The 18,779-nt window shown below is 36.1% G+C and overlaps 7 protein-coding genes and 1 non-coding gene across 10 annotated transcripts; 6 read left to right on the forward strand and 2 right to left on the reverse strand.

The window, feature by feature from the left end:
- Window positions 1-994: 994 nt before the first annotated feature.
- F15E6.5 (F-box associated domain-containing protein) lies at window positions 995-1,489 on the forward strand (the record flags this gene model as incomplete). The annotated part of the gene is made up of 1 exon (NM_068132.1): window positions 995-1,489. One exon carries the CDS (start codon window positions 995-997, stop codon window positions 1,487-1,489), a length of 495 nt encoding a protein of 164 aa, NP_500533.1.
- A 156-nt stretch (window positions 1,490-1,645) lies between these two features.
- On the reverse strand, window positions 1,646-2,000 carry dct-7 (DAF-16/FOXO Controlled, germline Tumor affecting). The gene is made up of 2 exons (NM_068133.3): window positions 1,874-2,000; window positions 1,646-1,827 (listed from the first exon to the last, which is right to left on the reverse strand). Exons 1-2 carry the CDS (start codon window positions 1,977-1,979, stop codon window positions 1,724-1,726), a joined length of 210 nt encoding a protein of 69 aa, NP_500534.1. The 5' UTR covers window positions 1,980-2,000; the 3' UTR covers window positions 1,646-1,723.
- A 901-nt stretch (window positions 2,001-2,901) lies between these two features.
- F15E6.4 (FIP (Fungus-Induced Protein) Related) lies at window positions 2,902-3,303 on the forward strand. Its single transcript, NM_068134.8, has 2 exons — window positions 2,902-3,028; window positions 3,137-3,303. The coding sequence occupies exons 1-2, from the start codon at window positions 2,917-2,919 to the stop codon at window positions 3,241-3,243; spliced, it is 219 nt and encodes a 72-aa protein (NP_500535.1). The 5' UTR covers window positions 2,902-2,916; the 3' UTR covers window positions 3,244-3,303.
- A 993-nt stretch (window positions 3,304-4,296) lies between these two features.
- F15E6.10 (uncharacterized protein) lies at window positions 4,297-5,039 on the forward strand. Its single transcript, NM_001038319.2, has 2 exons — window positions 4,297-4,630; window positions 4,880-5,039. The coding sequence occupies exons 1-2, from the start codon at window positions 4,528-4,530 to the stop codon at window positions 4,978-4,980; spliced, it is 204 nt and encodes a 67-aa protein (NP_001033408.1). The 5' UTR covers window positions 4,297-4,527; the 3' UTR covers window positions 4,981-5,039.
- On the reverse strand, window positions 5,002-10,511 carry F15E6.9 (RING-type domain-containing protein). 2 transcript variants are annotated; one of them, NM_001307354.3, is made up of 13 exons: window positions 10,282-10,511; window positions 10,056-10,124; window positions 9,820-9,923; window positions 9,058-9,185; window positions 8,661-9,013; window positions 8,283-8,459; window positions 8,175-8,234; window positions 7,886-8,017; window positions 7,331-7,454; window positions 7,159-7,282; window positions 5,420-5,604; window positions 5,212-5,371; window positions 5,002-5,163 (listed from the first exon to the last, which is right to left on the reverse strand). In NM_001307354.3, the coding sequence occupies exons 1-13, from the start codon at window positions 10,498-10,500 to the stop codon at window positions 5,049-5,051; spliced, it is 1,950 nt and encodes a 649-aa protein (NP_001294283.1). In that variant the 5' UTR covers window positions 10,501-10,511; the 3' UTR covers window positions 5,002-5,048. The 2 variants fall into 2 exon arrangements, with proteins under 2 accessions (NP_001294283.1, NP_001294284.1); NM_001307355.4 differs by having other exon boundaries at window positions 5,018-5,163; window positions 8,286-8,459.
- On the forward strand, window positions 6,323-7,117 carry F15E6.3 (Glycine-rich cell wall structural protein). The gene is made up of 2 exons (NM_068136.8): window positions 6,323-6,474; window positions 6,775-7,117. Exons 1-2 carry the CDS (start codon window positions 6,363-6,365, stop codon window positions 7,017-7,019), a joined length of 357 nt encoding a protein of 118 aa, NP_500537.1. The 5' UTR covers window positions 6,323-6,362; the 3' UTR covers window positions 7,020-7,117.
- A 2,222-nt stretch (window positions 10,512-12,733) lies between the features above and the next one.
- lgc-22 (ShKT domain-containing protein) lies at window positions 12,734-15,876 on the forward strand. 2 transcript variants are annotated; one of them, NM_001268330.3, is made up of 5 exons: window positions 12,734-13,324; window positions 13,760-13,894; window positions 14,000-14,047; window positions 14,202-14,490; window positions 15,471-15,876. In NM_001268330.3, exons 1-5 carry the CDS (start codon window positions 12,737-12,739, stop codon window positions 15,746-15,748), a joined length of 1,338 nt encoding a protein of 445 aa, NP_001255259.1. In that variant the 5' UTR covers window positions 12,734-12,736; the 3' UTR covers window positions 15,749-15,876. The 2 variants fall into 2 exon arrangements, with proteins under 2 accessions (NP_001255259.1, NP_001255260.1); NM_001268331.5 differs by lacking the exon at window positions 14,000-14,047 and having other exon boundaries at window positions 12,736-13,324; window positions 15,471-15,865.
- Window positions 15,877-17,702: 1,826 nt separating this feature from the next.
- On the forward strand, window positions 17,703-18,006 carry F15E6.12. Its single transcript, NR_131469.1, has 2 exons — window positions 17,703-17,853; window positions 17,926-18,006. It is a non-coding gene; the product is annotated as an Unclassified non-coding RNA F15E6.12 (non-coding RNA).
- The last annotated feature ends 773 nt before the right edge of the window (window positions 18,007-18,779 follow it).

Here is an 18,779-nt window from a genome sequence, read left to right on the forward strand (position 1 = left end):
GAAAAAGGAAAGTAAAGTATTAAACAAGATGGCAACAAACATTAATTTCAACGTTTGACGAGACCAGTTTGTTTCACATGATCCCGAGGAATATCATTGTTCTGACTAAAATTGTTGTGTAACTATACAAAATTCATATACAAATACAAAAATTGCGAGAACGGAATATTTTCTCATTCCCGCATCCAGGACAAGATTTTCGGAAAATTTGAATAGCCGAATATATTAGCTAACAATGTATGGGTCTCTTCATCGCTTAACACTATTTCCTCGTGGCTCGCTTCCGCAGGATACCTGCCGCGAGTCAACTTGCCTGTCAGGCGGCTAGCCCCTTCCTTGCTCTTCTCATCGTTTAGCATTTCTACTATAATTTGAATTATCCCAAATGGATAAAGTTCCTTTTCAAATCTTGAATCTACCACCTAGACAGCTGAGAAATGCTTTGAAATCGATGGATCTGTTATCTTTGTGAGTTCGAAATTAAATCCAAAACGATGAACTGTAATTTTAAATTATTTGGTAAACAAGTCTAGATTCGTTAATTCGACTAATTAAAAAATTTTGAGTAACCTTTTTGACAGAAAATGCCAGTAAAAAATTATCTATGCAAATAAAAAATGGTTTTTGTTATTTTTAGAACATGATTTATTTTCAGAATCTGTCTCTCCTTCACGTCTGGAAACTCAAAAATCCTTCGTTTTCACAGATCCATCAAACCGTGATCGTATTTTTGCGGGAATGTTTAATAACCCACATTCATTTTTGAATGGTGTACTGCCAACCGTCAGCAAATGCACTCCAACTCAATTCCGATGAGTTAATCCGAAATTGAAGGTGAATGAATTTGTGATACATTTGTATATTCCATCAACGAGTGGTTGATGAGGTCTACCTCAACAAGAACAGTTTTCGGTGGATACAAAAAGAGCTGCACGGATTGGAATTCCAATGTCTTCACTTAAAACCATTTAAAAGGAGTACTTCAAATCTGAAAATGCTGAAATCAAATGCTGAGCAAATCGTCTTTAAAGGGTATCCATTACCCGACAATTCAATTCAAACTTATCAAGAAGTTCAAGAAACCTTTCAACACAATCTTAAAATTCTTGAAATCCCATCCAACTATCCTCTAACTCTTAATGATTTATTGATCATCAATTGTTGTATTTTACGAGTCAAATGCATACTGACTCCAAACGTACTGAACTTATTCATAAAGCACTGGATGAACGGGTCCAACCCTTTATTGAAACATTTTTCGGCGAGAATATCAACAGAACTAAACCGCCATCTACGACCATTCATAAATAGACTACTAGCTGGTTTGAAATATGAGACGACAGTTCTAGAGTTTGAATTGAATGCCCAAGAAAATATTGCAGCTCAAGAAGTTTATGTAGTTCAGGGAAACGAAGAAACTCTAGCGATTATAACATTCTCTGATGAAGGTCGTTATTTCCAAATGTTTACTCAACCAGAAGAAAATTAGAGATTTTAATAATTAAGGTCTTAATAATTAAAATTTGAAGCCCAATTGAAAATTTTCTGAAATCAATAATACATATATTGATTGTTTGGCTGTCTTTTAATTTTTAACTAAATGTATGTATATCGTATTGTGTTTATCGTAACTGTATTACTGTTTTTCATGTTTAATAAATATTTGTATTGCATATTCACAATTAATACATTTCAAATTTCAAAAAAAAAAACCGAAAACAAGTTATCCCAAAAGTCCTCCAACAAGTCCTCCTCCAACACCTGGATTGACTCCAACACCGGCATTTCCGTAGGCTCCTTGGTTTCCATATCCATTTCCATACATATCTGGAAATTAGTCTTAAATTGCACCAACTCTTATAAGATAACTTACTTCCTCCAGCTGGTCCGAGTCCCAATCCAGTGTTGAGTCCGATTTGTGCAGTGGCCATAGCAATAAGGCCGAGGAGAACAATGAGATTGCAAAGGAAGCCGAACATGATTTAAAATTCAAGATAACTTGCTGATCGGTTCCTTTCCATGAGCTTATATACAGTCTCCATGTTTTGATTCACCAAACGGTTTAATCCTAGACAATCACATGATCACCATATCCTTATGAGGACAAACTTATCAAGTACGACGTCATGAATGTGTGTTTCATTGGGTTTTGAGAGATTGGGAGAAAGTTTGAAGATCAACGAGTGCGAGTAATTACAATGATCAGATCTATCTTCAAGTGCATAGGGGATACTGTAGTTCAGACTACGTACATATATATATAGGAAGTACCCTTGAACGTTTCCCCTAAGAACAATGATGAGAACTAAGTCAACCTTCAAGGTTATAATGTTGATGTAAGATCAAAGTAACAACTGACAAGGTAGGACTGAATGTGGTGTTCAGTTAAATAATTATAAATTCTCTACTTGATAGTTAAACTAGTCATGAGTGTTATGAAAGTTTTAGATATTTCTAGCTAGGCAGAGCTTCAGTAAATGCTAGTCGGAATTGGATCGACCCTACTAGAGTTGTTGCAAAATTGTGTTATCAAACTGACGGAAGGGTTATATTAATACTGCGGTATTAAGATTATCTTCAATTAGTTATGATTACTTTATAAGTGTATTAGTTAAGTTTCAATGTGACCTGACCTATACTCTCAATACTGTGATTTCAAATCACAGTTAGAATTTGAATCTGATCACGACTATCATTCACTGTATCAGTTTCTCTCAATAATGGAACAAACATATCTGGGCGATGACGTCAATTCAGACATCAAGAGACAAGATCTGGTCATTGGAACTTTCCACGAACAGTTTGGAGACAGAACATGAATCATGGAGATTTAGAGAATTGGGTTGTTGTTTCAAACTTCTTAAGGAACAATATATAAACAGTCGCCTAATGATTGGAATTAAACCAAATCAAAAAATGCTTTCCTTCCTCCGTAACCTTATCGTTCTTCTCGGCCTTATTGCAATTGCCACTGCCCAAATTGGAGTCAACACAGGATTGGGCGTCGGGCCAGCTAGAGCCGGAGCAAGTAAGTTTTATAGATTACGACAAAGTTTAGTCAAGGATAATTTTGAGATTGTTATAATAGTGTTCACCATAGATAAACTCTGAGGTTAATAACAATTTCAATTTCCAGACTTGAACGGAGGCGGCTATGGAAACGGTTATGGAAATCAGGGAGCTTATGGGAACGCCGGACTTGGTGTCAACCCAGGAGGCGTCGCTGGAGGAGTTCTTGGATAATTTAAATTTAATTGTATATGTATGTGAAAGTTTTGAATTTAATAAATATTAATGCATATCGAACGTGGTTTCAATTTTTCCGAGCACAAGGGTTTCCGAAAATATGGGTCTGTTATGATAAAGTAGGATCGCTAAATGAGGGTTGTAGGGCTAGTGGTACTACTGTAGGGATACTATAGGGATACTGTACAGTATTTTATCTTTAGTGGCATTGGAAGGATACGCTGACTGTTTTCAACTTTGAACGTGTATAAAGTGATTCATTGTAAGATTCATTTAGGAAAACCGTAAAAAGATTTAAAATCTGACTGTGAATCCGATGAACTTTGTTTCAAAAAACGTTAAGTGGGGCTTTTTTCTCAGCACCAGCAAATAATTGATTTTCTCACAATCAGTACTGACTTTTTCGAAACTTCTCAATTCTGAACTCACTATCCTCTTTCTTTCGGTGTTGTAATTTTTGAAATCCTCTTATCTGTTTTGATTTTCATATTCACATAAACTGTCAAAATCTAATTCCCTACAACGAGACACAATGTTTTGGCGCGTGTTTTTGGGCTCGATAGTCAATCATTAGTGAAAAGGGTACCGTAGGAGTCTTGTACCAAGTTGCCGGTTGCCGAAATTTTTAGGGTTTGGCAACATCGGTCAAACATGTCAAACATCTTGTAGCTCAGAAAAAAGCATTCAGACAGCTTGAAAAATGTTAGCATTTCTATGTAAACAAAAACAACGACCATGCTTTTTCCAGAACGCTCAAAAATATAATTTCAATTTTAAAAAAGCTTTGAGACCTTTGAACGTTTTCAGCGTTCGGCAACTTTGACAATTGCTGGAGAACGTTAAGGGCACTGTAGAATTGTTTTAGTTCTCTAGTAGAATATCTGTATCTCTGTTTTGATAAAATAATAACAATTCCTGCTGTGAAAATCCTTTTTTATAGTGTACAGTTTTGGACAACCTTATTGAGACATCACCACTGATCATTTGATCTTCTAATTTTCAAGTTTCATCTCTCGGCTAGTAATGATCAGCCAATTGTTTTCTTTGATTCTTCAAAAATCATACAAATCCAGTTCCAAAGATGCATTTCTACTGAAAATATTTACAACGCACCTGTGAAGATCATGAGATTCTCATGAAAGTGATGCTAAACGACCAGAAATACGACATTATTTTGGTGAAACTTGGTTGATAAGGCCGTTAAAAAAATTGTATAAATACATGTGTACGCAATGAAAAAATTAGTTGATTTTTAAAAAAAATATTTTGAAAACTCTAAAAATGCTGTACTTTCTCCGAAATATTTTTTTCCTTCTCGGATTACTTGCTGTAGTATCTACTCAGTATTTGAATACCGGATTTGTACCAGTTGGCTATGGAGCTAGTGAGTTAAATTTTTAATTACATATAATCGACAAAAAAATTTAAAAAATTTTTGCCAAAATTTTACAGCGACATGAAGCTTTGAAGTTGCCGCAAAAATTCTTTTAAAGTTTGAATTTTATATAGATTTAATTTTTGAGAAATTTAACATTCAGTTACCCAAAATTTCTTGAACAAAATTAAATCTGAATACGCGCCAAAATTGAAATACATACAATTAGATATCCAACAATTCAAATTCAATTTTCAGATCTTTTTGGCGGTAGCTATGGCGGTACAGGACTTGGAAATCCTGGAGACGGAGTGGATCCAGCGACCGGAAAACTTCCAGGCGGACGAGTTGGAAAATGAGCAATTCTCAGTTTCAATTTGTAATTATGTACATATTTTTTTAAATAAAATATTCTTTCTTTTTTAATTCAAAGATACATTTTAATTTGTCGATTGCGATTCCATTCTTTTCCAGAAAAATTTGTCAAAAATTCCTTGAAATTCTTCTTGAAGTGCTCCAAGTTGTGAGGGTGCTTTAGGTATCTGAAAACCAAGTGTTAAATTTTAAAAATTGTTTAAAATCCGACTTACTTCTTAAAAACCACCCTTCTACAAGCTGATGGTAGTACAAAATGATTGCTATCCCCATCAATTTTCATGAAAAGATGTCCGAGCCGGTGCAAAACAAAATACCAGCGAAGTGGCAAAGTTTGAGTACAACTCGTGGTACCAAACTCGTCCGGACAATAATCTGGAAATTGTTTTATGGTTAATGGCAATATTAGCAGAAACTGATTACCAAACGGCAAATTTTTATAATTCCTTCGTATTGCTATTGGCAACAGGTTATACTCCAAAATGAGCAAACTTCTCAGCTCCATTTCGTTTAGGCCGGACTCCACAATTGTCAAATAGCAAAGTGTTGCTATTAGGAGATGTCCTTTTCCGTCAGATTCCATAAGGCACATGTCAGCTTCCACAACACTGAAAAATAAAAAAGTTGAGACAAGCGTTAATTGGTATGTACACCAGAATTCTTATACAAGAATCATTTTTTTAAATTTGCAAGCTCGATCGCAAAGCTGAAATTTTTTGTTTTTAAAATCAGTGCTCAATTTTCTGAAAATGTACATTTTACGCGTATAGAAAAATCTAGTTCTTCAAGTACTTTAATTAGTTTTACGTTTACAAAATTTGACAGTATGTACTTATGAAAAGATACCTCCATGTGCTCAGTAATATGTAGCTAGTAGCATTAAATTTTTATAAATACTAACTTATGTATTAAGACTGATGTATTACATTAAGAAACTATCCATTTGGATTTGTTAATTTTTAGTGAAATTGTTTTCATCCGTAGCCTAGAAGTGTTTTTATTCGATAGACACATTGTGATTTAGTGTCAACTACTACTAGATTCTGATCACCTTTCTGATCTTTGCGCTATGTCAGAAAATTCGGAACAAACAATATCCTACGTCACCGTGATGACGTTGCCGACCAAACCAGAAAATCTTTGCCCTCTAGAATTCAGATCATGCGATCACTTAGTGGGATCTGATCAGTTCTGATCACTTGGGTCATTCCCCGAACTATGCATAAACAGTGTGGAAAACTGAGAGACGCAGAAAGAAAACGCCTGTCAAATTTTGGAATGATAAGGGAAGTAAAAGAATATAAAAACAAGACGAATGGAAATTAACAACAAGGTCTCTACATTTGATCTACTTTTCTGATTTGACATGTCTGTTTTCAAAGTTTGTGTTCTGCTTGGCCTTATTGCAATGACGGCAGCCCAATTCGGACTAAACTCGGGACTTGGGCTTGGAGTTGGACCGGCGAGAGCTAATGCTAGTAAGTTTTTGATGTTAAATGTGCTATGTGGAAATATTGAAAAATTTGTTTTCCGGGAATTTTGAAACATCTGTAACTTTGCTAGTTTTACAGATGTCAAAATCTTGTCAATTGACCAAACATTTAAAATAAAATTTTGAACATTTTGTCAATTTACAATTTTTGAATATCACCAAAATGAACAATGTTACAAAGCTTTGAAATTTGTTAGCTAGTCTGCAAATATTCAGATAGTTATTCTCACTGAATTCACAAAAATTTTCCAATTGACGGAAATTGCCAAACTTTTCAAATTTTCAGACCTAAACGGAGGTTTTCAACGTGGCTACGGCGGCAATGGCTACGGTAACCGAGGTGGATACGGTCAGCAGGGCGGCTATTATGGCCAGCAAGGAGGTTACGGTCAACAGGGTGGATATGGTGGCAATCAGGGCTACTATGGGCAACAAGGAGGCGGTTATGGAGGTGGCCGCGGTGCCTATGGAAATGTTGGACTTGGGGTAAATCCAGGAGTCGGTGGAGTTGTCGGAAGTTTTTTGGGATAATTTTTATATGGATTTTTAAAAATTTTTGAATTTTTTACAACGTTTTTTTGACAAGTTTGCTTTATGTAAATAAATACCTAATAAATTAATTATCGATTTTTCAATTTTTTTAACTACCAATTTTCGGTTCAGAGTTCACCTCAAAGTTGACAGCTGAGCCAGCTGAGCACACTTCTCGTCGGAGCTCCCAATCCTTCCCAGAGTCCCAATTACCCGGCATTTCAAGCTGTTCCAGCCGATATTTTCGTCGGGTTGGTGTCCGTCTGCACAATCTTTTTTGTGAATTTTTCTATTTTTGCAAGTAAAATTACCTTCTACAGTGCCAATGCTCCGCCTACGCTTTTGTTGGGACATTTTCAAAATATTGGAGGCTTTTACCGATGGGACCCCACTCTTCTCCTTTTCACCGCCGTTGAGCCAAAATGAAAGCTCGTCCTGAAAAAATAGAAATAAAAATGATGAAAACATGCTAGTTAGGATTTGGAAAATTTTGTTAATTACACAGAAAAATTACGATTTTATTTTGAATTTGTCAAAAATTTTTGTTCGAAATTTTTCAGATAATCTTCAGAAAGTTTACAATACAAAATTTCCCGAACATTTTTCTGAAGGAACTTTTTGAGAAGAGAAATTTTAGTGAAAAGTTGTTTTAATTTCTAAAATTTTTTTAAAAAACTTGCTTCAAACATTTTCAGATTATTTTCAGAATGTTCAATAGAATTTTTTATTAATTTTCTCTAAAAATATCTCCGTTTTTTTCAGAAAACTTTCACAAATTTCTTGGGGATTTTTCAAGATTGTTCCTTAAACATATTTAAGGAAGTTTCCCGGAAATTTTTATAAAAAGAAATTCCTGGCACACTTACCAAAATGTCTTCCGGCTCTAAATGCGGAATTATAATCCGATTCATGTCAACTTCAAGCTTCTTCTTTCGACTTGTGGCAACTATAACCAGCTCTTCATTTCCAATCAAATACTGCTGAGCTTCTTTTGAAGCCTGAAAAAAATTAATGAAAATTTGCTTTAACAAACTAAAAATTTGAGCAAAACAATTAAAATTTTGCAAAATTTGGCTCAAGGTTATCTTTACTTTAAAATTTTCACAAAAATTCTAAAGCACAACTAATTGCTCTAAATGCTCCAAAATCACTAACCAAATGAATATCATCTACCAACAGATACCGTACCACTTTTTGCTCAACATCATGCAGAATCTGCAAAAAAATGCTCAAAAATTTCAGATTTTCTATCCCGAATCTTACTACATTTGTTTTTGCCTCGATTGCTCTTCGGAGCTCGATTGCACTCATTTTCTCCTTAGCTTGAACTATTACAGCGTCTCGGTATTTCCATTGAATTCTGTGAAGAATTGACGTTTTTCCGGTACAGTAGTCACCGACGAGCAATATGGATTTATGAGATTTCAGGTTGTATTCTATCTGAAAAAAAATGTTTTTTTTTCTTTTAATATTATGAAAAAAATATGAATAAAACATTTTTTTTCTCCAATTCCAATTACTTTTCCGCTTGTTCTTGCACAAATTAGAGCCGCAAATAAAGTTAAAATGGAAATTAAATTTTTCGAAGTTTTGGGAAAAATCTGGAAGTTTCCCAGAAAAAAATTATTTCCAGTTGCTCACCTTTGACATAATAGTCTGATTAACATGAAGCTGTGAATAATATTCGTTCATAAACTCCTCAACACTCGGAATTCCCGCTTCTCCATCTGGAAGCTTCTCCAAATACTTCCCCACCATTGCTTCTATCGGCTTAGTGATTCCACTTAATTCGTCAAACATAATATGTTTAAAGTGAATATTGTTAATTCCAGATGTTCGTACAGAATACTCAATGAATTTCGACGCAGGTGCCTCTCCTCTCACCATAGTTGTCAGGTATTTTGCTCGTTCCCGATTCACAGGACCATCTATAAAATGGGTCACATTAAAGGGAAGCTCCTGGTGAAAACTTGGGTTACGGTAGAGGAAGAGAGCTGTAAAAATGCAATTCAGAAAAAGCTACATCTAAAAAGTCTACATTTTTCGTTTTGAAGACCTGAGAGTTGGAGGAAAACTTCTGAAAACGATTGGCCTGTGGAAATTGAGTGCTGCCGGAGAAATGATTGGTCGGTAAAGTTGGGATCGAGTATGTATCCGGAACATTCTCTGGAATTGACGAAATTGCGTGCTTGGTTGCCTTCCTCCCTTTTTTTGTTACAAAAAATCTTTCCTGCGTACTTGCCCTTTTCAAAGCGATCTGTCTAAGTCGGCCTAATGCCTATCTACCTACCTTTAAGGCGGTACCTGACTGCCTTTTTATCAATGTGACCTTAAGACAGCCTATGCATGCCTTCCTGCTTACCGGTCTTTAAGGCGTTTTAAGCCTGTTAACCTGCCATGCTTATTTACATTCAGGGCATTCTATGCGCGCCTCCTTACCTTAAATGTTCATGTGCCTGCCTATGTACATGTCAACGCCTTTTCCAGGCAATCTATGCCTGCTTACCTACGTCAAAGGCAGCCTATACCTTTTACAAGGCATCCTTTACTTTTTAGATTTAAACACAATAATTAAGAAACTGGATCCCCCTGTCCTTAATCCCAACAAAACATTATCCAGAAATCATGTCCACCAGCGTATTTCGACAATCATAATCATTTTTTATCCGTCCTCTAAGAGACGTCCTTCATTGCCGCCACTAAACAAAACAATGGTCAATCAGCCCCTCTTTCCAGTCTCCGAACGCCTGTTTCCAACTGGTTTTTGGTTCTCTGTCCTGATCAGCCATCATTATCTCACCCGAGGAAGTGCAAATAGAAGTATGAGGAACTTGAAACCGCTTCTCGACACAGTCTTTCTATCAGGTATAGACTAGAAGCTTCCTCCAAATGCGCCTTTGATCCCTGTAAGATTTTGAATATAGTTTTGACTTAAAACCGCCTATTATCTGCCTATTGCCTGCCTAGTACCTGCCTACTGTCTACCTACTGTCTGCCTACTGCCCGCCTACTGTCTATCTAGGTTTGAAAACTCACCCAACTGAAGTCCTCCACCTGTAAAATCACATGCTTCTCCGATGCAATTGGCTGTAATTTGTTTTCCACCTGAAAACTTCATTTTTTCAAGTGTACTATAATTCTAGCGCATATCCCAGATTGCAACAAAAAGAGGCGTAGCTTAATAGTCCCCACCCACAAATTGGGCGGAGCTTATTGTATGTTTCGTAAATCACAAAGCTGATCACACGTGAGCGGCACTTACCAAATCCAAAACCGCCCGTCTTTCATTCCTGAAATCCTTGTAAGTAGAAACAAGTAGAATTCTCAAAATCTTCCACCCGCCGTGCTCCGCGAGCACATTTTTCGGTGGCTTCTTCCCGTGGCTCGGCACGGGCTCCGACACGGAATTCATGCGCTTCCACAGTTTATCATAGTCTGACCTTTCAAATTGACTACCATCAGTGGACACTTGACAGCCCATTCACCCCAGCTGGAAATAATCGATTTTTTAGGAGGAAACTGGTTCGGCGGACGGGTATAAGAAAAAGGTAGTGTGTTATTGGGTGGAAAGATGTTTGGCAGAAGATTAACGACGGAAATTAGTTTCTGCCAATTGTTTTTTATAGGAAATGTTTTTAGGTTTGGTAGGAATGTAATAATTTTTTTTTAAAATTAATTTTTTCAATTGTTTATTCCATTATTTGTTATTTTTTTGTTTTGCAAAAAATTAAACGAAAATTCAATTTTTTCAGTTTTGGAGGAAATTTTTATTTTAAAAATTGGTTTTTTTACTGGAATTTGAAAACAGTTTTGCCGGAAATTTCAAAAAAAAAACTTTACAAAAATTCTAATGTTCCAAAGTGTTGTGAAGAGTTTTGGCGGAAATTTCAAAATTTATATTTTTAAAACAAAAAATTGGCACTTCGGGATAATTTTGATTTTAAATTATCTAACAATTTTTGGCGGGAATTCAAATTTTGTTTTAATTTTTTTCAAAGTTTAAAAACAATTTAAACTTTAGTTTAAAAAACAATTGGCGGGAAATAAAAAAAACATTTTTAACAAAATATCTTCCGACAAGACAAGAATTTCAAATATCTTTAAAAAATATAATTTGAATTAAATTTCATTTTTCAAAAAAAAGAACCGGAATTTCAAATTTTAAATATCCTTTTAAACATTTTATCCAAAAAAAAAACCGGTCCTCTCTTTCATTTTCAGTCTGGGTTAAAAAAATTATCTATAAAAAATATGTATAATTTTATTCTTCTAAATTGTTAGTTGGAAAACTTTTGATGTCCATAAGCAATTAAGTCATAAATCAAAAACCAGCGAAATTCTAGTTTCTATCTCAAATCCCGATTCCAAAATCAGAAAATCCCATGACAGTCTAATCCCATAACGATTTGATCATTGGAAAGCCCTTTGTCGGTTTTTGCATGTAGGTGTCTTTTCTCCCCCGTCATTATCATTATCTCGGGAACAGGCCCCCACTTTACAACCTTATCATTATCTCAGCAGACCTGTTGCGTCGTCGTCAACGAGATCTGATGAGAAGAAGCTTAAGGCGGTGGCGGCGGCGTGTGGCGGCTAACTAGCCTTCGGACAACCCGTTTGGGGGATGTGAAGCTGGGCGGACGGGTCTCTCTTGCTTTTTTGTCGCGTTTATTGTTTCTTTTTTCGAGTCGTTTGTGGTCATTATCGGCATGTTTCGTACTTTTGATGAAAACCTTGCTTTCCGAGAATCAATTGGTTTTAATTTTCATTAATTTATATTATGTAAATATGGAATTTTTTCAAGTAAACTACTCTCTCCAGTCTTTTTTGCTCATTCAATTTTAATAAGTTGCGGCCGCCGTTTCCCTACTTTCAATCCAAGCAGAGTTCCTCTAAGGCCCCTCCACTTGATTACACATATCGGTTAAATTTTTAATTTTTGTAAGTTTTTGATTGAAGTAATACTTTTTAAACAAAACTAAACCCAAACGAGATATAAGCTGTAAAAAAAAAAGAAATAAGAAAATCCGATAACAGAAACAAAAATTGTTTGTAAACATTTTCGTTCTGCATAACTAATTGAAAGTGAAGTTTTTTTTTCAATAATTTTCAAATCTATGAATAATCTTCAAAACGTTCACTAAGGCTTATCAAATCACCTGTGACGGCACAAAGGAGCTTTCTGTAGTTATAAAGAGATGGCCAAAGAGCCACACGTGAACTCACAAAACGAAACCTCTCATTGGCCGAAAAAGTTTTTAGGACGTCACCATTTTGAATTTTCTAGGCTCCCTGTAACATCATAATTGTAACCTATAGGACTAGCAGGTGACCGTGGCCGAGTTATTTTCAGGCCGAATGGCTTTGACCGAAGCAATTTCTAAGCTCACTGTCATCATTATATCTTCATCAATTTATTTTTAAAATGGTCAATTCAATTGATCATGTCAAAAAAGGTCGCCGTTCTTACACAAAGTCATATGGGGTAAAAACAGAAAAAAAACCAAAAAAAAGTTGAAAATCGACCATTTCAAATCTAGTTTACACAACAAAAAAAGAAGATACAAACGACGAAACCGGGGCGGTTCGTATTCCATTCCTCTCGTTACCCTTGACTACCACTTAATTATTGATGATCACTTTTCTTTTCAGTTGCCTTCTTTTTTTTTCAACCATTCTTTCAAGTCCGTTATACTCTTCAATACTTAAATACTTCCAGAATGCTTCGGCTTCTCATTGCCACGTCACTGGCCGCCACGTTAGCGTGGGCGGCGGGCACCGCCGGCGGCTGCGAGGACGCGGACCCCAAATGCACCGAATGGGCGGCCACCGGGGAATGTGCTACCAATGCGGTCTGGATGATGGCAAACTGTAGGAAATCTTGTCATTCCTGTCAGGGAGGAGACAGGGCCTGGAAGCTCAGGACCCATATCCAGACCACTTACCAAAATGCGACTGATAACAAGACGAAGGTGGTGAGAGTTGAGAGCGTCCGAATCAACAATGTCGAGATTGACGAACGTCGGCAGAATGTGAAGGTGTTTGGCAGATTCGTGCTCAGCTGGAACGACACTATGGTCTCTTGGGATAAGGAACAGTGGGGGCTCAGTTGGTTGAACTTCTACTGGATTCAAATTTGGACCCCAAATATTGTGCAGATCAACGGTGGCTCTACATCAAACCCTGGACAGGTGACATCAAAAGTTTTGGCTGCAAATTACACCGGACAGATCTACTTATGGTCGGATTTCTCATTCACTACACCGTTCAGATTCCAGTATGAAGACTATCCAAATGATATGCAGAGGGTGGGTAGATTTTATTATCAATGTTTTAAGAATCAATTTGCCGTTTGGCTTGAAAAAATTTAGAAACACGTACAAAACTATAGAAAAATACTGGTTTACAACATTCTGTCAGTTGGCAATTTTTGATGGAATATGCCAGATATCTTTTGAGAAACTTGAACAATTCGGTGCAAAATTTTTGAACATGGTGCATCGACCCAAATTTTATATCTTTTATCTCTATTTATTTCAAAATTATAGGGGTTAGAAAGCTGAAAAAGTATTAACCCAGTGACTAATTCGTAGGTAACACCTTGTTTGAAAACATGATTCACCGATTACTTATTAATGTAAAATTTTGAATAAAGTTTTTGAGATTTTAAAATTTGAATTTAAGTGTATAGAATCTTGTTTGACAAAGTAACCTTTTTTGAATTTTCAAATTTTCAAATTCAGGTTTGCTATAAATTCGACGACAAACGTCTTATGGCAGTACACTTCACAGTTGCAGAGGGTGTTAAGAATAAGGAAAGAGAAGCCACCACTGATCCATTCGTGTCTGGATGGAAGATTGAAGACGTTGAAGTTGTGGTGAGTTTTTGAGATACTTTGGAAACTTGCAGAAGTTATAGCATTTTTTCAAACCAAATTTTTTGTGTGTTTTTTTTTTAATTGAAATTAAAATTTTCTTTAAAGTCAATTACCCACTCTCCGGATAACGGAGGCACTGGAAAAAATGGATTGGCAAGTTTTGTGTGATGCTTCTCATTTCACAGCTTCTTGTAAATATAGTACAGAGCTTTCGCTTAATTTAACCGCAATATTTATCAATTTTTAATTCAGAGCTTCAGCTTCTACCTAACAGTCTCAATTTTCACCATTTTCAATGTTTTTTCAGGAATCCCCATACACCGTGGAGCAGCTCTCGGATCCTCGTCGTAATCCCTTCGATGTCCAAGCTGACAACGGTGAGCTCTGTATTTCGCTGAGAAGAAATGCGGTATATTTCACCGCCGAAATGTTGCTCCCAGCTCTGATCACCTCTCTATTCACGCTGGCCGCTGTGTTCTTCCAACTTTCTAAGACCCAGCCGATTCTTTTGGGATTCTCGGTAGTTGCACAGATTTTGTCACTTATTTTAGTGTCTCAGAGACTTCCATCGTTCACTGCACATACTCCAACTATTTGTAAGTTTATTTCTGTGCCAAGAAAGCTAATATGTGAGCGGATTTGCGTCAAAATCATTTGAAAATTAAAAAAAATTATTTTTGAACAAAAGTTAATTGCATATCGCTTCATTTTATTTTTCGGAAAAAACTACATTTCAGTTTTGCGCCAATTTAAATTGAAAGACTAAAAATTAAATTGTTAGCAATAATTTAAAATTTTATTATTTTTCGTAAAATTTTTTCCTTATAAAACTTTTTAATATTTTCAAATATTTTTAATTTTGGCCACTTCTAATTTAAACTCTGAAAAGTTTAGCTTGATCAAAAAAAGTTAACCTTAGTTTTTGAAAAAATTTCAAAATTTTCAGAAATTTTTCGAAATAATTCCCAAAAAATTCAAACATTTTCATACTCGAATATGTTAGGCTTTTCGTTGTTAAAACTGCCAATATGTGGACGGACGGAGTCGCATCAAAAATATCAAAAAAATTTTGAAATCGATTTTAAATAATTTTCAATCATTTGAAATTGGAATTTGCCGCCAGATTTATTTGAAAAATCGCATCTCGCCTCAATGTTTTTTTTTTTGGAAAAATTAAACGTTTTTTTTTTTTATATTTCAATTTGGTTTTATTTTTTAAATTTTTGGAAAAATTAAATTTCAATTTTGCACCAAATTAATTTGAACATTTTAAAGTTTGTCAAATACTTTTGGCTGAATTGTAAATGTTTTGAAATTAAAAAAAAACACCTCGAATTCAACACTTTTGGGAAGTTTAGCTAGATCAAAAAATTAAAAGCATTATTTTTTTATTTTACAGAACCAAGTTGTAAAAAATGATCAAAAGACTGCTAAAATTCAAAAAAAAATAATAAAAATTTTCCAATAACTTCCAAAACTTCAAATCGCTCTGAAATTATTGATATAAATTTTTTGCAAAATCTCAGAAAATTTTCGAAATTTTTCTCAAAGCTTCCGAAATTTCAAAATTTTTCAGTGAAATACGCCGGCTTCAACATGACGTGGACAGCGATCCTCTTCGTAATTTCCCTAGTTCTCGAGAGAATGGCAACTTCACAAGTAGACATCCCACCCCCACATGGAGTCTCCACATTTGCCGGGCTCGTGAACAAGTTCCTTCCAATTCCGAAGAACTCAAAACACGAAGATTCAACTCTCCAATACGCTGCATTTGCTCATGCTCTGAACCACGTCATCTTCGCTTTATCCACTGTTCTCTACTTTATCGTTATATTGTTCTCTTTTGTTTTTTAAATTTTAGTTTTCTTTTTGCAATATTTTTTGTAAAAATTAGTTGTTCTTGCTCAGTTTCTCTTGACACTAATAATTTCGCCATATCGAAAATCATGTATAATAAAGACATTTTTAATGAAACATTGATTCTAGCAATACTTCAATTCAGACCAAATTCTAACTTTTGTTTTCTAAATTTTGGTGGGAAGTACTTAAGTTTCGTTTCGACGACCTTTCGATCATGAAACTTCTGCCCGGCAAGGTGATTCTGGAGTGAGCGGAACAGATGGTAGTCAGTAGGAGCCAAGCCCGGCGAATACGATGGGTAAGACAAAATTTGGATTCCGACTGTCTGGAGCTTCTGGCGGGTCTTAGAAGTTGTATGCGGTCTTGCGTTGTCATGGAGCAGCAACAACTTTGATCCTCTAGGGCGATGTAATCGATGAGCATGGACCACCTCTTCCAATTAAATGCAGTATAGGCCAGCGTTGATTGTAGCAAAGTCTGGAAGAAGCTCTCTGGAAATGACACCCTTACTGTCCCGCCCAATTGAGAGAAGCACTTTTTTCCGTGAAGTTCTCATTTGAGGTCAGGTGTCGCGGTTTCCTCGACCGGGACCCACTCTTTTTTCCTGGTATGGCTAACATACAATACCCATTTATCATTTCCAGTAATGATATCCTTAACCCAGTCCGTTGTTCGTTTCCTAGTGAGCAGCGAAAGAGAGAGGTCACAAAGCAATTTTTCTGAGAATCGGACAATTTGTGAGGAACGAGTTGACCGAACTTTTCTATCTTTCCGGTTTTTTGGAGATGGTTGATGATGGTTTTTTGGGGATGCTTGAAAGTCGCAGAAAGTTCGCGTGACGTTGCTCTTGAATCATCTTCCAGGGCTCTCGAAATATCCTCATCGATATCCGAACGAGAGCTATCTTATCTTGGTTTATCATCGAGATCGTAGTTCTTTTTCGTGAACTTTTCGAACCAAAACTTCATGGTATTGTAGGTGACAGAGTTCTTGCCTAACACTGCACACATGTTACGACGAGCTTCGTTGCAATTGCAGCTTTGGGGGAACTCGTACAGAAAAACCCCTCGGAGGGCGTGACGTTCGGCGAGCAAATTCTCGGTCATTTTGAACAGCACCCAAAAGTTTTTTCAAATGTATTAAACATGCTCATTACGTACTATACAAATAACAAAAACGGAATCAGAAAAAAATGAATTAACGCTGAGAAATGAAGAAAAGCACAAATTTTGCAAAGACTTTTTGCTCAACCTAATATAAAGCGCGTGTCCTTCCGTCCGTTTGTAGTTTGTAGTTTGATCTTTGATCTTTCAACTCTCTATTCTGTAGTTGGAAGTTGTATTGGGTTGGGAGTTGGTGATGGATAATGCCAAGCTACTGTAGTAGTACTGTAGGAGTACTGTAGGTATACGGTAGGGTTACTGTAGTTTAGGAAAAATTGAGTTTTTGTCTACAGAAGAGGTATTGGGTTGGGAGTTGGTGGGAGATAATGCCAAGCTACTGTAGTGGTACTGTAGGAGTACTGTAGGTATACGGTAGGGTTACCGTAGTTTAGGAAAAATTGAGTTTTTGTCTACAGAAGAGGTATTGGGTTGGGAGTTGGTGGGAGATAATGCCAAGCTACTGTAGTGGTACTGTAGGAGTACTGTAGGTATACGGTAGGGTTACCGTAGTTTAGGAAAAATTGAGTTTTTGTCTACAGAAGAGGTATTGGGTTGGGAGTTGGTGGGGTTAATATTGCGAGTGTAGGCGTTTTCTACTTATAAACATTTTCACAGTAAATGTTCAAATGTTTCCAAAAATCATCAAGAACGTTTTTGAAATTTTGGAGAAATTTTGAAGTTTGTGGAATTTTTTGAAAGCTTGATAATTTATTTCGAATTTTTTTCTCTCTCCCGGTACATTGTCACCAAAAGATGCAAAATTCCTAATTTTATAAAAAATTCAGGCAAAAATCGTGCTCAATAAGACAAGGCCCTACTACAGTCGACGGTTCCAGCCAAATAAGCCGGCAAAGCAGCTCCAACACCACTCCCACCATGGCAAACGTCACCGACGGCATAGGGGACAGTTAGCTGGCACGGAATACCTATCAAAAAGTGAGTAACGTTAGAAAATTACGTAAAAAAGAGCTCGAACTCAATATTTAAAAAATAAATTCGTCATTTCAGACCGAAATCAGTGAATCGTAAGCCGATCCAAGACAACTTCAGTCCAAGGAGCAACAGATGCTTAAAAAACGACAACGTCACTCCACAAATTGGATTAATAAATTCCATATCGAGTAATACACGTCAAAATCCTTAATAAATGATTGATAAGTCGAATAAACTGTAATTTAATCTGAACATGGGAGAAACAGTGAAGAATATGTAATTATCGCTCCGCAGAGCCCACGGAAGACTAAAATATAGCACGTGGAAAGTTCAAAAGACGCAAAAAGTTGCGAATCTATATTCAGATCAATAATTCCCCATTTAGAGTCAGCTTTTAACATCAGTCCAGGCACAAAACGATTCACCGGTCGAAATCGAACAAATATCCATAGAAATTGACGTCAGAAATAATCGATAATTCTCCAAATTTGGCGATAGATAGCGGAAAACCTGTAAAATCTCTGCGAAAGGGCAAGAATTATGGGAAATTAGGCAATCCATTCGATAAAATCGTTATAACGGCCGCCATAGACGCCAGTGGAACAGAATTACACCGCCATCGGTCACAATTTTCGAGAAATTAGAGATTTTAGAGATATTTCGTTGATGAATTTTCAGTTCAGAGAAGAATCCTTCGACAAGGTGAACGTAGAAAGATGAGTGAAGTTGAAACGTCCACAGAAGACGAGAAAACCTGAAGAAAATACTTAATTAATGGGAAGATTCGCAAAAAACTCACTGAGAAACAATTCCATGAGCCAAGATGCAATTTTTTCAACCCAAAATACATTATTTGGCGTGATAATCGATATAAAATCTGAAATTATACGAAAAAACCCCCGGAACAACTTTATATTGTCGATTTCCTT

The sequence above is a fragment of the Caenorhabditis elegans genome, chromosome IV, assembly GCF_000002985.6.
Source record: "Caenorhabditis elegans chromosome IV".
NCBI classification, from domain to species: Eukaryota; Metazoa; Nematoda; class Chromadorea; order Rhabditida; family Rhabditidae; genus Caenorhabditis; species Caenorhabditis elegans.

Excerpts from the sequence above, each read along its gene's own strand:
- F15E6.4 (NM_068134.8), top strand. The coding sequence starts at position 2,917 with ATGCTTTCCTTCCTCCGTAACCTTATCGTTCTTCTCGGCCTTATTGCA. Across the intron at positions 3,029-3,136 it reads GCCAGCTAGAGCCGGAGCAA|ACTTGAACGGAGGCGGCTAT; the intron begins GTAAGTTTTATA and ends TTCAATTTCCAG.
- lgc-22 (NM_001268330.3), top strand. The coding sequence starts at position 12,737 with ATGCTTCGGCTTCTCATTGCCACGTCACTGGCCGCCACGTTAGCGTGG. Across the intron at positions 13,325-13,759 it reads ATCCAAATGATATGCAGAGG|GTTTGCTATAAATTCGACGA; the intron begins GTGGGTAGATTT and ends TTTCAAATTCAG. Across the intron at positions 13,895-13,999 it reads TTGAAGACGTTGAAGTTGTG|TCAATTACCCACTCTCCGGA; the intron begins GTGAGTTTTTGA and ends TTTTCTTTAAAG.
- F15E6.3 (NM_068136.8), top strand. The coding sequence starts at position 6,363 with ATGTCTGTTTTCAAAGTTTGTGTTCTGCTTGGCCTTATTGCAATGACG. Across the intron at positions 6,475-6,774 it reads ACCGGCGAGAGCTAATGCTA|ACCTAAACGGAGGTTTTCAA; the intron begins GTAAGTTTTTGA and ends TCAAATTTTCAG.
- F15E6.10 (NM_001038319.2), top strand. The coding sequence starts at position 4,528 with ATGCTGTACTTTCTCCGAAATATTTTTTTCCTTCTCGGATTACTTGCT. Across the intron at positions 4,631-4,879 it reads ACCAGTTGGCTATGGAGCTA|ATCTTTTTGGCGGTAGCTAT; the intron begins GTGAGTTAAATT and ends TTCAATTTTCAG.
- F15E6.9 (NM_001307354.3), bottom strand. The coding sequence starts at position 10,500 with ATGGGCTGTCAAGTGTCCACTGATGGTAGTCAATTTGAAAGGTCAGAC. Across the intron at positions 10,125-10,281 it reads GACGGGCGGTTTTGGATTTG|GTGGAAAACAAATTACAGCC; the intron begins GTAAGTGCCGCT and ends TGAAGTTTTCAG. Across the intron at positions 5,605-7,158 it reads GCTCAGCTGTCAACTTTGAG|TGTTGTGGAAGCTGACATGT; the intron begins GTGAACTCTGAA and ends TTTATTTTTCAG.
- dct-7 (NM_068133.3), bottom strand. The coding sequence starts at position 1,979 with ATGTTCGGCTTCCTTTGCAATCTCATTGTTCTCCTCGGCCTTATTGCT. Across the intron at positions 1,828-1,873 it reads ACTCGGACCAGCTGGAGGAA|ATATGTATGGAAATGGATAT; the intron begins GTAAGTTATCTT and ends ACTAATTTCCAG.